The 16067-nt window shown below is 44.1% G+C and overlaps 3 protein-coding genes across 3 annotated transcripts in view; 1 reads left to right on the top strand and 2 right to left on the bottom strand.

Moving 5' to 3' along the window:
- The window catches only part of LOC134677144 (steroidogenic acute regulatory protein-like), a 31150-nt gene extending 30483 nt beyond the window's left edge, over positions 1-667 (bottom strand). The window contains exon 1 of the mRNA XM_063535603.1: positions 478-667. The gene's annotated coding sequence lies outside the window, so the exon portion shown is untranslated. The remainder of the gene's footprint in view (positions 1-477) is intronic.
- Positions 1-16067, top strand: part of LOC134677163 (neuropeptide SIFamide-like) — a 162999-nt gene that overhangs the window by 5329 nt on the left and 141603 nt on the right. The window lies entirely within an intron of this gene.
- Positions 11855-16067, bottom strand: part of LOC134676723 (uncharacterized) — a 31085-nt gene continuing 26872 nt past the window's right edge. Inside the window, exon 4 of the mRNA XM_063535109.1 lies at positions 11855-12078. Within this exon, the coding sequence (XP_063391179.1) occupies positions 11855-12078 (224 nt within the window). The remainder of the gene's footprint in view (positions 12079-16067) is intronic.

The raw sequence follows: 16067 nt of genomic DNA, 5'->3' as shown, positions 1-16067 counted from the left end.
AGCACCCAAAAGAAAAGGATGAATATAGTTTTTTTGTTCTTATTTACTTTGCTTTGACCAACTATACAAATATAGTCAACTTCCTTTTTGAAATTGAGGTCAAGGGTTTGCAGATTAGGCAATCGAAATGGATTTAAAATACAATGACTGCCTGTAAGAGTATTTCTTTAGAATTAAGCTAGATGTACCCACTTTACATGTTGTAAATTAAACTAATACAAAAAAACAAGGTAGTTTACAGTTTAAATAACATCAATTTGATTGCGGTTCACTATAATTAAAATGAAAAAAGACTAATTTCTCATTAGAATACAATCTCTGCTCTACTTATTTTGCATGTTTATCAGTTCTAACGCCCATTTCTCTGGCTGTTGACGAAAAAAAATAACCTAAAGATATAGTTTTAAATTAACTTTTTAAAGATAAAGGTCAAGTTATAAACATCGAAATGCAAAATACATCTTAACAAAGACTTACCTGATTGGTTTGTAATAACACGACTAATTAACTAAAATCACTTATTAACTAGGTATCAAATGCATCACAAACGGTGGTACGATATACACTTATGTTATTGAGTCTTGCTTTTATCAGGAAAACATAATTTTATTGTTGTTTCAATTATTTTTTGTTATCAAATTAGAAAATATCTCGCGAAAGTGATTGACGTTTGGGACGTTTGTTCGGTTTGTTACTAACAGTACCGTTCCGTTTTACGCCAGTTTACTTCCTTATTAGATAATGCGATTAAGTAAATTTCTAAATTATTTAGAAGTCTGTGCGGAAAGCAGGAAGTTATATATTAATCGGGAGCGAACTGTCACTTTTTTTGTCATACTAAATTGAACCTTATCACCGAGCCAGAAAGTTGTTCGTACCAGACTAGAGAAAACGGTCCACATGAGATAGAAAACCAGAGCCCCGTGTCTCACTCGCACATGTTGCCAATGTAAAAAAGATACCATTGTGGCAGTATTTATATCAATATACTTTATATACTACTGAAAGTAATTACCTTCATATACTATTTTAGTGCTATATTCCGATTACAGTTCCGATATCTTTTAAATAATTTGTTAATCATTATGATGTCAATATTATTAACTGATTAAACCAAGCATGTGCATAACAAAAAAAAACATTAAATTGAATATGGTAGAAATTGTAGTAACTTTGGATATTAATTGGTATCCCCAACTTGATGACATATTTTTCGTGTACACACACACACACACACACGTGTACAATCAAGAAAACACTGTCAAACTCATTAGGGTGACTATGATATCGGTGCGATTTGGATCGGTCTTACAGAATTGTTATTACGTACTTAATGTAAAAATAAGTTTACCTAAATAGTATACTAATAAATAAATAAAGATATACTTATTTCGGCATGTTTAATTATTCGATTCATGTAATGAGAGCTATATAATTGCCAAAAATTAAATCCAAAGTCCTTAGACATTACAGACTCATGTTTATACTTACTTACATAATATTTAATTACTGAAACGTTAATTCTAACTATTTATATAGATGTAATCGATTCTATATAGGTTGGACACACATTTCCGTCAGTATACAAAGGCGGCAAATTTGAAAATTTTGTTGCAGACCACAGATCTACGATGACGCTTACGCTTAAAGAATAGCTTAAGTATGCAAAAGGGAAGTCATCACGTATATGAACACACCATGAGTATGATATTGATAGTGATAGGTATTTTGTTAAGTATAAATAGTGTAAGATGCCGGTTTACACAGTTAAATGTAAGTTTTTATTTCGTTGTGTGCTAATATTTTATTATTTTAGTCAATACTCAAGATAATTTCGTGTATAAACATAAATTGTTACGCCACGCTACGCTAGGGCTTGACAAAATGACTGGTATCGATAACTAGTCGGTATAGTATTAATATAAGGTAATTTGCGATACAAGTGTTGAAAGTAAAGTTGCTAACACACTATCGCACCGCACCAAGGTCATTGTGGGACGCACCCATAAGTAAAAGGGAGAAAGCGATATCTCTTTCTCCCTCTTACTTATGGGTGCGTCCCACAATGACCTTGGTGCGGTGCGATAGTGTGTTAGCAACTTAAGAATCAAATTCGTAACGAGTGGTGATAAATTAAAACACGACCGAAGGCAGTGTTTTTAATCGACACGATTTGCGAATTACCTAGTTACGTAGTACAACGTTTTACCCCATCCTGGATATCTGTCTCGCTCTCTCTTATAGCTGTGTTTTTGATGTAGGTACGGCGGACCACACCTTCCTCACAATCGACCATGATCGCGATTCAATACGCCCATCCCATCTGTAACAGCTTTTATAACGACTAAAAGCTGTTATAACGACTAAATTAAGTAAGGTTGTTGTGAAGCGTTTTACAGGAGAGAAAAGAACTATATCCATCTCTTTTCTGGGACAATTATACTAGCATAGGGAAAATACAGTATGATTCTCTCTGATTATGTACGAATGAGAAAAGATCCTGACCAAACTATACATTCAATCTTATGCTAATATCCCACATACATATGACTTATGGTCACCCTAATTAGAAAGAGATGGAGGGCTCAGGTTTGATGTCTCATGTGGACACACTTTTTGGTCAGTGTACACTATCCCGTTTATTCTCTACGTCCGTGGCGGAAAGAGAAGAGTCGTGGCAGAAACGGGAACTAACATTTTAAATTTTATATGGCAATCAAACCTTTGACACCTGTCTTGTAAAAAGTAAACAAACTTTTGTCATTGTATATTTTTATTAACAAAATCCGCAAGTTTTATGTATAAAATATTTTCAAAACACGATAAAACTGTACATAAAACCACAAGGAAAATTATATTTAACATTGTTCGGTTTTGTCAGCGGGAAGAAAACGGCTAAAAGCTGACTATCGACTTACAAAAAGTCGCAGAACGTGTTTCCGCTATTCGCGGGTATTGATGTTGTTTATAAAATTAAATAATTACCTATTTAATAAGCCCCCTAAGTAACTTGTCTCCGGTACATAATCGGTAAGTATATTCATTCAAAATATATTATGTGTTCCGTACTCCACATCGGATATCTTCATTGAGAGAGTAACGCGATCGTTGACCAATGATGCCGCTAGCGTCTATGTAGTCGCTCCGCCCCACGCCGTGACGTAGTTCCGCTTCCACTTCCTGCGAACCGTTGCTCGCTTCCCGCCACTCGCCACCGCCATGTCTTTGTTTCGTCGACCGTCTTGACCGATGGTCCGCAAATATTTTTTGCGTATATTTTTGCAGCATGGTGCTTTAACATTTCCGATCCAAAGCTCGGTCGATTAAATAGTGAGATATGGCAGAGATCGCCACTATTAGTCTTTTGGCGGTCTCGCGATCGAAGTCATCGAACGGTGCTTTTCGATTCTACCCACTTTTTTCTTGCTAAATTAATTTTCACATTCCATGCTGCTAAAATCGTTACCGTTAACTCGCATTTTCGAGATCGAAGTAGGAAGTGCGTCAGTGGTTTTTGTTAACAAGTGGTAACAAGTCGCTCCGCATCGGAGAGGGAACGCGCGGTCATCGTGCCTGCGGCGGCGGCGGCGGCGCCCGGGCGGCGCGGCGGCGGACGGCCTGCGCGCGCTGCTTTCGGGCGCCGCGCTTCGCTGATAAGGAGGTTTGGATTGTCTCGAACCATCCGGTGAGCCAGTTTAAGATATTCTAATTTTATTGGCGTTCAGAAGTTACTTCGTCACTAAAGGAGGGTTCTCAGGCAGTAGCCTGGGAGTACCTCGTGTTGTTAGTTGCGGCGCGACCGGGGCGCCCCGTCCCCCGGCGCGGGGGCGCGGGCCCGGCGCCCGCCCCCGCCCGCGCGCGCCGCGTCTTCTGCTGTCGTCCAAGGTGACTCCGAGACACCGCGACGCTGCGGGCCACGGTGGACGCCTCCAGTCCGCAGGACTCGGAGAGACGTCACACGCCCGCTCCTGTTGCTGCAGTCGCGGTGCGGACGCCTCGAGTCCGCGGGACTCCGAGAGACGTCACACGCCCGCTCCTGTTGCTGTAGTCGCGGTGCGGACGCCTCCAGTCCGCGGGACTCCGAGAGACGTCACTCGCCCGCTCCTGTTGCTGCAGTCGCGGTGCGGACGCCTCCAGTCCGCGGGACTCCGAGAGACGTCACACGCCCGCTCCTGTTGCTGCAGTCGCGGTGCGGACGCCTCCAGTCCGCGGGAGAGAGCCCGCTCCTGTTGCTGCAGTCGCGGTGCGGACGCCTGTCGCGGTGCGGACGCCTCCAGTCCGCGGGACTCCGAGAGGCGTCACACGCCCGCTCCTGTTGCTGCAGTCGCGGTGCGGACGCCTCCAGTCCGCGGGACTCCGAGAGACGTCACACGCCCGCTCCTGTTGCTACGCCCGCTCCTATTGCTGCAGTTGCGGTGCGGACGCTTCCACTCCAGCGGGACTCCGAGAGATCCGCGTGGCTCTGCGAGACGTCACACGCCCGCTCCTGCAGCTGCGGGCGCATCGCGGGTGGATCGCGCCAAGGTGAAGGCGGACCGCTTCTGCGTCCCGACTGCTCGAGCGGAAGGAAGGTAAGTTACGTGTAAGCAGTGGAAATGCTACGAGTACAGCGACGATCGCCGCGTTGGTTGCCGGCCGTCATGACGTCGCTGGTGACCTACGCGCCGGTGTGGCCACCACGATGGCACCGCCGAGGGCAACAGCGTCGCCGTGATGATGCGTGCAACTACGAGCCTAGCCATCGGCGCCTCCCGTGCCGGTAACGTCCGTCACGCGCACCGGCGCCTGTCGAGCTGGCCGCCACGACGGCGCCTCTCGCACCTGAGCCTGGCGACGGTGGCCGCCATGATGGCGCCGCCCGCTCGATGACACCGCCTGCCCCCCGAGCTGGCCGCCACGATGGCGCCTCTCGCATTACGCATCGACGCGGTGGCGGCGGCTGCCACAATGGCGCTGCCCGCCACGATGATGCCGCCCGCCACGATGGCACCACCACCTGCGCACTGGCGCCTCTCGAGCTGGCCGCCACGATGGCGCCTCTCGCCTCACAGCAGTGCCTCCCAGACCAGCCAGCCAGACGGCGACCGCCTCATGCACCGGTGCCTCCCGAGCTGGCCGCCACGATGGCGCCTCTCGCCGCACGCACCGGCGCCTCCCGAGCCGGTGGCGGCGGCCGCCACGATGGAGCCGCCCGCCTCACGCGACAACGCCTCTAGAGCGGGCCGCCACTATGGGTCCTCGCCTCACGCACCAGCGCTTCCCGAACCAGTGGCGGCCGCCATGAACCGCCCGGCCTCAGGCACCGGTGCCCCCCCCTTCCCCCCCGAGCCGGCCGCCACGATGGCGCCCCTAGCTTCACGCACCGGCGCCTCCCGAGCGGCGGCGGTTGCCACAATCACGCCGATGCTGCCCACCGATGCTGCAACTACGACGATGTCGTCCCTTGCTCGCTGGGCGCCACAGTATCAGTTTTGTCCTGTCCACATGGTTCCATTGAGGTACGCAGGCGCCTATAGCTATGGTGCAGGTATAGGTATGGTATGGTACAGCACGAACAGACCGCTAAGCTCTTGGTTTCGGTTAAAGAATCCTCCGGCGACGGCAGACAAGGTCGTAAAGAGCCCCGTCCTAGCGCGGCTCGACTGCCCGGAGTTGAAAGCGGTAAGATATGTCGATACTCAGAGGAAAATACGTCGTGTTCCCGGGCTTCATAAAGGTGCTGATCGACTTCGCTGTGTCGCTTCGAAGCTCCTACGACTTCTCGAGGCCATGGAGTGGTCCAACCAGAGAACAGCTAGCGACAAGGCCCTGTGCGACCGCTCGAAACCGAGGTGAAAGGCATCGAAAAGGTCTGCAGACTTCACATAATTATCTCTGCTTGCTCGCGCTCTCCAGCTTAAGTTCCGTCTTACAAAGACGAACTCGTGCGAAAAGCCATAATAAACAAAATGGGACAAATAAACCCGCTGCGCCTGAACAAGCTTGAGTTTCCGGTGCTAAGAGAAAGGGGCCAGGAGGACTCCAGCAGTTTCCATCTGTCTGTATTCGACTTTATCGAAACAGTTTTGTTACGCAAAGCGCCAAAATCGATTTTAGACTTGATTTCATCAGTTCGATTTCCTTAAAAGCATGCTACTAACTCGATGCCCTATACTAACTCGATATAGGGTGTCTCTTCGGATAAAGCGAATTAGACCATCACGCTCCTAGACATCACGTGGGACACGCGGCACAACACACCGATTGAAAGTTTTCTTTTTCGCGACATACAGGCCTGCCTTGCTGCAGAGTTTCTCGCAGAAATGAGACTCAATGCCTTCTGTTCAGTCTCAAATTCGCAAACTTTAGTTCATGGAGGAAGGTGAAGCCTTCGCAGTCCCCAGCAACACGGAGCTGCCGAAAGCCTCGCACCACTTTCTTCCTCATCTTATGCAAGCAGTCCGTTACAATCTCCAATATTGGTAGACAATGTACGAGGTAAGGCCCTTTCAGCGAAGAGTAACCGTTAACGGGCCGCATCTGCAGCGCTGACGACAGAAGTGTAAACATACAACCGCACCGGTACAGTATACATAAAACGACGGCGACACTACATCCCTTCCGTTACTACGGCTGTCGCAAAAACTGCTGATGCCAGCAGATCGTCTACAGGTCGCGCTGGTTGCTTGCTACTTGCCAGGTCGGTACAACCCCCGAGGGCAACGGTTTATCAAGAAGTCACTGCGCGCCCGAGTGGCAGCTGCGCCCAGCAGCCGCCGAGACTGTCTTCACCTGACAGGCGCCTTGTTGGCCGGCCTCCGCTTTCGAGAGCCCTCGCACTGTGCCACGGTATTTCTTAACAGACTCATTGAACTGCTACCACGACCTTTGACAGCTGCCTGTGAGACTTGGCATGGATGTCTCCACCTCCCAGCCTAGTCTGTGTACTGCGACGGCGTGATAAGGAGTCTTAAAGCAGCTGTAGTAAGCTTGCAATTTACTGGCGGTCCTAGTGAACACAACGTCAGACCGCCCTCCCTTACGAGTCAACGACCTTAAGAATGAGGCGTAGCTCCTGTCAGATAGGACGCTCCAACACCAAGCTGGCGGGATCAGGAGTGACGTCCGCTACTGGCGTGACTGGCGCATGCATATAACATGCCAAGGTCTAACGCTACGTAGCGAACGAAACGCAACTGTCACTGTCTCACTAATATGGAAGAACCGGATATTCACGATTCCGGTACTGTGTTTGTATAGAAAACAGTAACGGGAGCCCCTAGATCGTCCCCTTGTCTAGGCTGCATGTACGGCCACAATGTAGAAACGGTCTTTATGGTGCATCAAAAATAAGATCAACTGCCAGGTACCTCTATCCAGTGAAGTAGCGAGCTATCTCAGACGTCTATTTCTATTATCCATGTTAGCTTTCAGAACGATACTCGTTCATAAGCCTCTCACAAGTGCTGTGTATGAACCACTATCGGACACTATGCCTTCTTCCAACGCCATTAATAGCGAGACCAGCGCCTCCCAAAGCACCAGCTTGGGACGCGAGACATCTACTTGCCCTAATTTAAATAGCCCTACAACGTTAGGTACGTTAGAAGAAGTACGATAGAATAGCTGCCGCACTTTTGCTGTTAGCATCAGGCAGCAGGGTCAATGACCTTACTCTACTACACTGTAGCCCGGGCAATTACATAGATAATTTTAACGCTATTATTTTGTGTCCGAAATTCGGCTCTAAACCAGATAACGTGTCTTACCGACTGGACTCTTAGAAGCTCCGGAATAAAGTATAGACCCAGTATAAGTAGGTAGTCTGGGTACGTCACCTTGCGAGAATTACACAAAATGTTAGGGGACACTTCGCTTATTTCTTTCAGCCACAGTCTCATCCAAGCCGGCCTCGCCTACGATTGCTTTTGATCCACGATGTACTTAATAACTAAATTGGCTGGAAAGCTATTCACTTAGCGATATTTTCGCTTATGTTAATTGGGAACATGACTCGCCGAGATTCTGCGGATCGGATGCGATTTCGAATGAGAATTCTCTTAAACCAGTTTCGAACCTGAGATTACAATTTCAATTCTCAATTTCCTGTAATTCACATTATAACGAGTCACTGTGATTTCATGGGTTGCAATATGGTGTATACATATTTATTCGTTCTCTGAGTTCTATGACAGTAGGTGTAGCCCTATCGCTTGCGCGCCCGCTAACTCGCCACCAGGAGATAATAAACAGGTCTCAATGAAGATATCCGATGTGGAGTACGGAACACATAATATAAAAATTTTACCTTCCAATAAAATTATTATTATGTTTCCTATCCACATCGGATATCTGAGTAATGCCTTCCTGGCAGGCTACTAGGCTACTTTTATGCCGACGGTACTTCTCCTCAACAATGACATGGCGGTGGCGAGTGGCGGGAAGCGAGCAACGGTTCGCAGGAAGTGGAAGCGGAACTACGTCACGGCGTGGGGCGGAGCGACTACATAGACGCTAGCGGCATCATTGGTCAACGATCGCGTTACTCTCTCAATGAAGATATCCGATGTGGATAGGAAACATAATAATAATTTTATTGGAAGGTAAAATTTTTATATTAATTTTCATAAATATGCAGGTCATTCATGATCTTTAAAATAACTGTCAAATAGTCTTGATACTTGCCATTTTATGCATATTTATATGTAATTTCTTTTTCAGGATTGTGTAAAAGTACCTACGGTATCTCGAATAAAAGACCGCTAAGTAGGTGATATGCAAGAATTCGTAATCTACGTGCCGGATTCAAGCACATCCAGTTCTATGAATGTCCCTGGTTGTTCTGAAGCTGGCTCAAACATAAGTGATATTGAATATTTTAATTTAGACTTCGATTACAAAGAATAAAACTTTTTCTAATAAAATATTTCTTTATTTGTAAGTTCGTTTACTAGGTTCTGACTAAACTTTTTATAATAAAATATTTCTTTATTTGTAGGTTCTGTTAGTTACTAAATTATATTTCATATTTAGCAGTGACTTTTCGGCGAAGTAAAATATCGTGAGATGAGAGAACCGGACATATCTCAATATTTAAGGCCTACCTACTTATGCACTATTTTTATTCATATTCATATTTATTATTAATAATGTACACATACATTACAAGTCAAGTTTACAATGGGTGAAATATATCCCAGATAAAATTACAGTTCTATTGCCCAATTTCTACCCGATCTACCCGGTTTTAATAACTGTTGGAGTGCACAGATTAGGCAGTACATAAATGAGACTCTATCTTGTTTGGTACTAAAATTACAGTTGTATTGGGCAGATTCTTAACTAGTTTTAGCAGTTTTGTCAAACGCACTATCACTTTTTAGTATCTGAGACATAAAAACAAGTGTGTTTTAAAAAGAAAACTAGTGCATGCGCTAAATCAGAGGATTGAGTTGACGAGCCGACACCACCACCAGGCTCCGTTTAGTAAGCCGTGGTAAAAAAACCGGAACAAAAGGGATTCAAGTATCATACATATCACCTTTAGTGTCGTACTATAATCACGTGACCAGTGTTGTCAGCATAGCAAAAACCATAAAATAGCACTGGCGCGCCCTCAAATCCCACGACTCTTCTCTTTCCGCACAGACTCTAAGAACTAATATATTTAAAATTCTCAACTAAAATAATTGGAAAAATTAAAACCGTTTTAAAATTCAATGGATAACCTTTCTTTAAATCCAAATATTATAAAATAATAACTTGACGTTCCGTTTTACACAGCTGTTACTGAACTAATTATTTATATTTATTTCACACCGTGGTCTCGGAGTAATTAACAATGGAGCCGCCATTAACAGGCGTTCCCCTCTGTCGGAAATAGGCGGCCAATGGTCAACCACATGTCAACCATATGTATGGACTGACGTTTATCTGACATGACGTACCTATACATTTGATGTGCCCCTCCCCCGCAAAAAACGACAGACTATTTTGTACCGAAAATTTTAGACATGGCGTCTCCGTTGTTAATTACTCCGAGACCGTGGTGGTAAACAAGCATACTTAATACAACCTTTATAATTAGCAACTTAGCAGTTACTGGAGGTACTACTCTTTGATGTAGCCTATGAAATCACTTGCGTTTCAAAAATGTATTACACAAGGTACTTGCAATCTTTCCAGTTCTGGTATAAAATATTTTCGGCTAATCTTCATTTCTTGGACCGTATATATTATGTAATGTACATATGTATATATTTTAATTATTCATGTGTCTATAGATAGAGTTGTCAGGAAATGAAAATGATAACCTAAGGTTATTCAGCAATAGGCAAGATAATTATGTTGCAATAAGATACAAAATCATATTTTTATTGTAAAATAAAACTTTATTATATTTCTTAACAATATACACAGAAGAATTTGGCTTTGGCAATAGATAATGAATTACATAATCAAACACATAAGTCACTGTTTAAGTTTAATACTTAAGTTTAATTTCAAAGATGGTCCCATTAAGAATGGCCAATGGGGGTATTGGGGGTATAGATAGGAATTGTTTACCATTCTTAATAAGACATTAAAAAAAGTACTGTAGTACGTAACGTTAGAACTAGATGGCGTTAACCAAACAACATTAAAACGAGTAAATAATAGCGCCATCTAGTGAAAAACACACAACTTTGATAAAAAGTGTTGGACGAACATACCTAAATACAAAGTGATTTGGTTATGTGTTATGTCTGATCTGATCATACCTTGAGGGGTCGATATGTGGGTCACAACGAAATCGCAAAAAATATTTTAGTCATTTCGGATCATATATCAATGTTTTCTATGGAATACTAGATTTTTTTCGCGTATTCGGGGTTGGTATATTATAACCTTCTGACCTACATATATCCTCCCCTCAGAGTATGGTCAGACGTAATAAAATCAACCTTGTATAGTGATTTATAGATACATAGGTACATGAATTACATGATTTACCTAATAATCTAAATACTTAAAACGTTGACGTACTTTAGCACATAATATATAGGTATTACCTTAATTAAAGCATATCATGATCTCGTGTATCATCTTGGAAAAACACCCGCCTTTATACGCAAAGTGCAAACACTTCTCAGTAAAAGATGGGTGTTTTATCTGTGTGGCTAAATGCGATCATCATAGGCCCATATTAAAGTTATTAAAATACTATTGTTATTGTTCAATTCTTTCACATTTATACAAATATCCTGTTTAAGTTTTTAAAGTAGGTATTTATTTATACCGTAAAGGTTAGAAATAGGTTAGAACAATGGACCAACAAGTCACGTAAATTACAAATCTTCTACTCAAAACCATCTTAAGGATGATTCACGCTAGACCGGGCCTTGCCCTGGCCGAGGCGTCCGTCATTTTCTATAACGGCTGATCGGTGATCACGTGGTGAAAACGAAGCCCCGGCCCGGTCTAGCGTGAGTCGTCCTTTACTGCCCCTACATTAATATTTCTAACAACACTGCTTTTATGATCCTATACGGAGCGCTTCTTACGAGTATGAAGTTGATTTCAATCTCACTGGCAGTCATTTAATCGACAAATAAGGCCCCATTCGCACGAGAGCTTATTCAACGCGCGTTAAAAAAGCGTTTGAATGACACAAATGAATCACCATGTACCTATATCTATTCACACGACAGCGATGACGTTTTTTATCAAGCGTTGTTGGATTTTCGACTTTAAGCCTCGGTCGTTAAGTCGAATTTAGAGTGTGGACAGATTCAAGCGCTTTTTTAACGCTCGTTGAAAAAGCTGTCGTGCGAATGGGGGCTTAGTATATATGACATTTATTTCAGTATGTACTGATATGTCTTTTAGTGCTTATCTAATACCATCTCACTGTCCCCACTCTGTTATCAGGCGGATCCCTCGCGCAGCAGTACGAGGCGAAAACTCCCAAGGTCGCCACGAACAACGACAACGCGGACACGGCGCACACGGCGCCTGAGGTTATGTCGCTGAGCGGAGTCCCGGGCGTGGGCTGGACGGAGAGGAGGAGGAGGAGACCGAACGCGCTGAGGAGAGAGAAGGAGGAGAGAACGATGTAACCTGAAAAAAAGGGTCCTTAATTAATATGGTAACAAACAAAATGAGTAAGTACCAAAAGCATTTAGGTATTGCTTAGAGGCTTTAGGCCTGGCCAAATACACGGCTCGACGCAGCGCCGCGTGATGCCTGTTCAAACAGGGCGCGCGCGGATCGCGCCGGCCTCACGCTCTCAACACGCCCTCATCGCGCGCGCGAACGCGGTGCGGCCGCGCGGGATCGCTACGCACCGCTCGCTGCCTAACGTCCGATCCGGGTTCCGTCTATTTGGCATAACTTCCGTGACCCGAAACGCATCTGGCATAACCTATTTCGCAGAAATGTATTTCGACGAATGTTAAATTTGCAGAAAGCTTCAGTTTGTATAATATGCAATAGGCCGAATGTTTGCAAGTCCGAATCTTAAATAGACTACTATTATTTTGGCCGACTTTTGATACGAATAATTTTATTTTGCGTTTGTTTAAATGTCCGAAATGTGATTTGCATAATCTGTTTAGCATAATAGGATTTAGGCGAATATTTACATCGCAGAAAACGTATTTCGATTCTTTCTATTTGGTATAACTTGTATGATCTAAAACGAATCTGTCATAAGCTACATTTAGCAGAATGGCACATAGCATTAGCGCCTGCGCTTTGCTACGCAAGGGCGAAGGGGCTGCTATGCCCGTAGCGCAGGAGCAGATGCGGAGCCCAACAAAAAAACTGTTGCTAGAAAAGTGGGTTAGGTTAGGTTAGAACTGCGACCCCACGGAAACAATCTATTGCCAGAAAAGTGGGTTAGGTTAAGTTAGATCTGCGACCCCACGAAAACAAACTGTTGCCAGAAAAGTGGGTTAGGTTAGGTTAGAACTGCAACCCCACGAAAACAAACTGTTGCCAGAAAAGTGGGTTAGGTTAGGTTAGAACTGCGACCCCACGAAAACAAACTGTTGCCAGAAAAGTGGGTTAGGTTAGGTTAGAACTGCGACCCCACGAAAACCAACTGTTGCCAGAAAAGTGGGTTAGGTTAGGTTAGAACTGCGACCCCACGAAAACCAACTGTTGCCAGAAAAGTGGGTTAGGTTAGATTAGAACTGCGACCCCACGAAAACAAACTGTTGCCAGAAAAGTGGGTTAGGTTACGTTAGAACTGCGACCCCAAGAAAACAAACTATTGCTAGAAAAGTGGGTTAGGTTAGGTTAGAACTGCGACCCCACGAAAATAAACTGTTGCCAAAAAAGTGGGTTAGGTTAGGTTAGAACTGCGACCCCACGAAAACAAACTGTTGCCAGAAAAGTGGGTTAGGTTAGGTTAGAACTGCGACCCCCAAGAAAACGAACTGTTGCCAGAAAAGTGGGTTAGGTTAAGTTAGAACTGCGACCCCATGAAAACAAACTGTTGTTATTCGGCGAAATGAAATTATGAGAAATAATAGTTGCGAGTTTCGAAACATTCGGCGAATTAATTTCAGCCAAAAAATATTGAGCCTACAACATATATGATTCTCGCAAGTATGCAAAACATTTCTATGCCATAAGATTTTATGCTTGTAGTACATTATGCTTAATGGCGAATTATGCTAAAATAAATTATTAGAAATAAAATTATGCGAAATGAAACAGATACCAGGTCTCGATTCGGACATTAAAATTATGCCAAAAGACACTTCGATCAATAAAAATTATGCGTAGAGCACGTATGCGCAACAATCCAGTACCAAGTGAGTTTATGCTAACAGTATATTATGCCTAAAGTTATAATGCACAATAGAATTATTACAAAAAAAAATATGCCTAAGATAGGGGAACCGTCCGATCCGACTGATGTGACCCAGCGCGACGCGGCAGGCCGCCGCGTCCGCGTGGCGGAGCGCTGCGCACGCGCCGCGTGGACGCAAGGGGTCGCGCGGCGCGGGGCGCGACAAAAGCGGGGCGTGATACCGGCGGGACGCACACGCAGTCTGTTTGACGTCGGTAACCTGTTAGCATGTGCCGCGGTCGCGCGGCGCGGACGCGGCGCTGCGTCGCGCCGGCTGTTTGGCCAGGCCTTTAGAGGAAAAATTACGCGATAATGGGCCCGATTCGGATTTTGAAATAGACATCTATTAGATATCTTTTAGACATCACCAAGATACGATAACGATATGTTTAAGATCTAACCTGTCAAATTTGACATTAAATTTGCGCGATTCTGGAGATACTATTGAACGATTTCCACAGGATATGACTTACTTAGAGATCCAATTCACATCATCTAATAGATATGTTAGATACTCTATCTAACGTAAAAGTGACATTGGTTGCCCGAATTGCGATGAAAAAGAAAACTAGTTGATATCTAAACTATAACGTACCTAGAATGGATCTAGTACGTGTCGTCTCTTGTGAATATCTTGAAGTTCGAATACGGCAAAATCTCACGATATAACGATACGTCTGGTAAAACCATGTAAACACTTAATTGTAGATACCTATTAGCAACACTGAATTTTATTGTAGTAAATAGTGTTAAGGCCCCAGTACACAATGGGCCATCGCCGGCCATTCCAAGGGACGCATTTATGCGTTAGAGGGAGCAAGTGATATTGCTATCTCATTCTACCGCATGGCTGCGTCCCTTGGAGTGGCCGGCAATGGCCCATTGTGTACTGGGGCCTTTACGTGCCTAACGTTACGTGAAAATAGGAAAATAATTATCCACTAAACTGCAAAACGTAATTTCAAGACCAAAACAAGTAAGAATATGTTGCCACTTTTTACCTACTAGCGCGTCTTGTATTTATGTAAAAATACGTAAAAGTACTTTTTTTAAATCGAAGGAGTAAAATTACTTAGTAAATAATTTCTCTTTGCGTGATTATTTATCAAAAGGAATTTACTATTTTACAAACAAATTATTGCAGTGTCAACATTGTCTTATAGTAGAAGAGCCGGCCGCAAATTTTCTAACCGACTTGATACCACGATGAAATACACAATGGGAAACCATAAAAGTGATGCTAAGTCCGAATTCGATAGTCTGCCACGGCGGAACTTGCCGAAAGTACGAAAAAGAAGGCCACTTCCGGTGCGAAAAAAGGGGGCAGATTTAACCCATCTGATACCGAAATAATAATTATGGCAGCAGTTAGAAATTTACATGTAGACACATAAAAGCGAAGTCTGCCAGTATTTTTTTAGCCGGAAGTGCTTGGCAGACGCTCTCAAAGGTGGCCAACGGGACCCCTAATTTAACCCATCTGATACCACCATGAAACCAATTCCAGTCGGTACCCTAATAGCATTTTCTTGTAGGGATTTTGTTGGGCCTTTGTTTACGTATTAGTTGGGCAACCGTTATATTTGGCCGTACGATTTGCTGGAGGGCCCTCGACAAAGGCCCTCCCGAAGATTCCCAACAGAGGGCCATAAGAGTAATTTTTTCGTTGGGCCTATTTAAATAAATCATACAATTATTCAACGGTGGTGGTTTTGGTTGGGCCTATACACATTTGTTTGATGGTTGGTTAATTGTTACATTTGGCCGTACGATTTGCTGGAGGGCCCTCGACAAAGGCCCTCCCGAAGATTCCCAACAGAGGGCCATTAGAGTAATTTTTTCGTTGGGCCTATTTAAATAAATCATACAATTATTCAACGGTGGTGGTTTTGGTTGGGCCTATACACATTTGTTTGATGGTTGGTTAATTGTTACATTTGGCCGTATGTCTTGCTGTAGGGCCAAAAGCAAAAAAATAAAAAAGGGCAATTTTTTCGTTGTGCTTCTGTTTGCAAATTCAACAATTACCCAACGGCAAGTCAGGTAGGTCGGTAGGTAGTCGTGCACCAGGTTGAAGGCCCAACACAGCTTGTCCCACAAAGGGCCAACATTGTAACTTTAACGTTGGGCCTTGTGTAGGATTCTTACAATACTACCGTAGGTAAATAGTTGTGTAATTTATAGTGTGCCTACAGTCTAATTATGTAATGGGCTTTTGTTTACGAGTCCTACAGTTACCCTACGTTAA

This window comes from Cydia fagiglandana, chromosome 25, assembly GCF_963556715.1.
Source record: "Cydia fagiglandana chromosome 25, ilCydFagi1.1, whole genome shotgun sequence".
NCBI lineage: Eukaryota > Metazoa > Arthropoda > Insecta > Lepidoptera > Tortricidae > Cydia > Cydia fagiglandana.
Note: the sequence above shows the minus strand (reverse complement) of the source record. Positions and strands in the feature narration are given on the sequence as shown.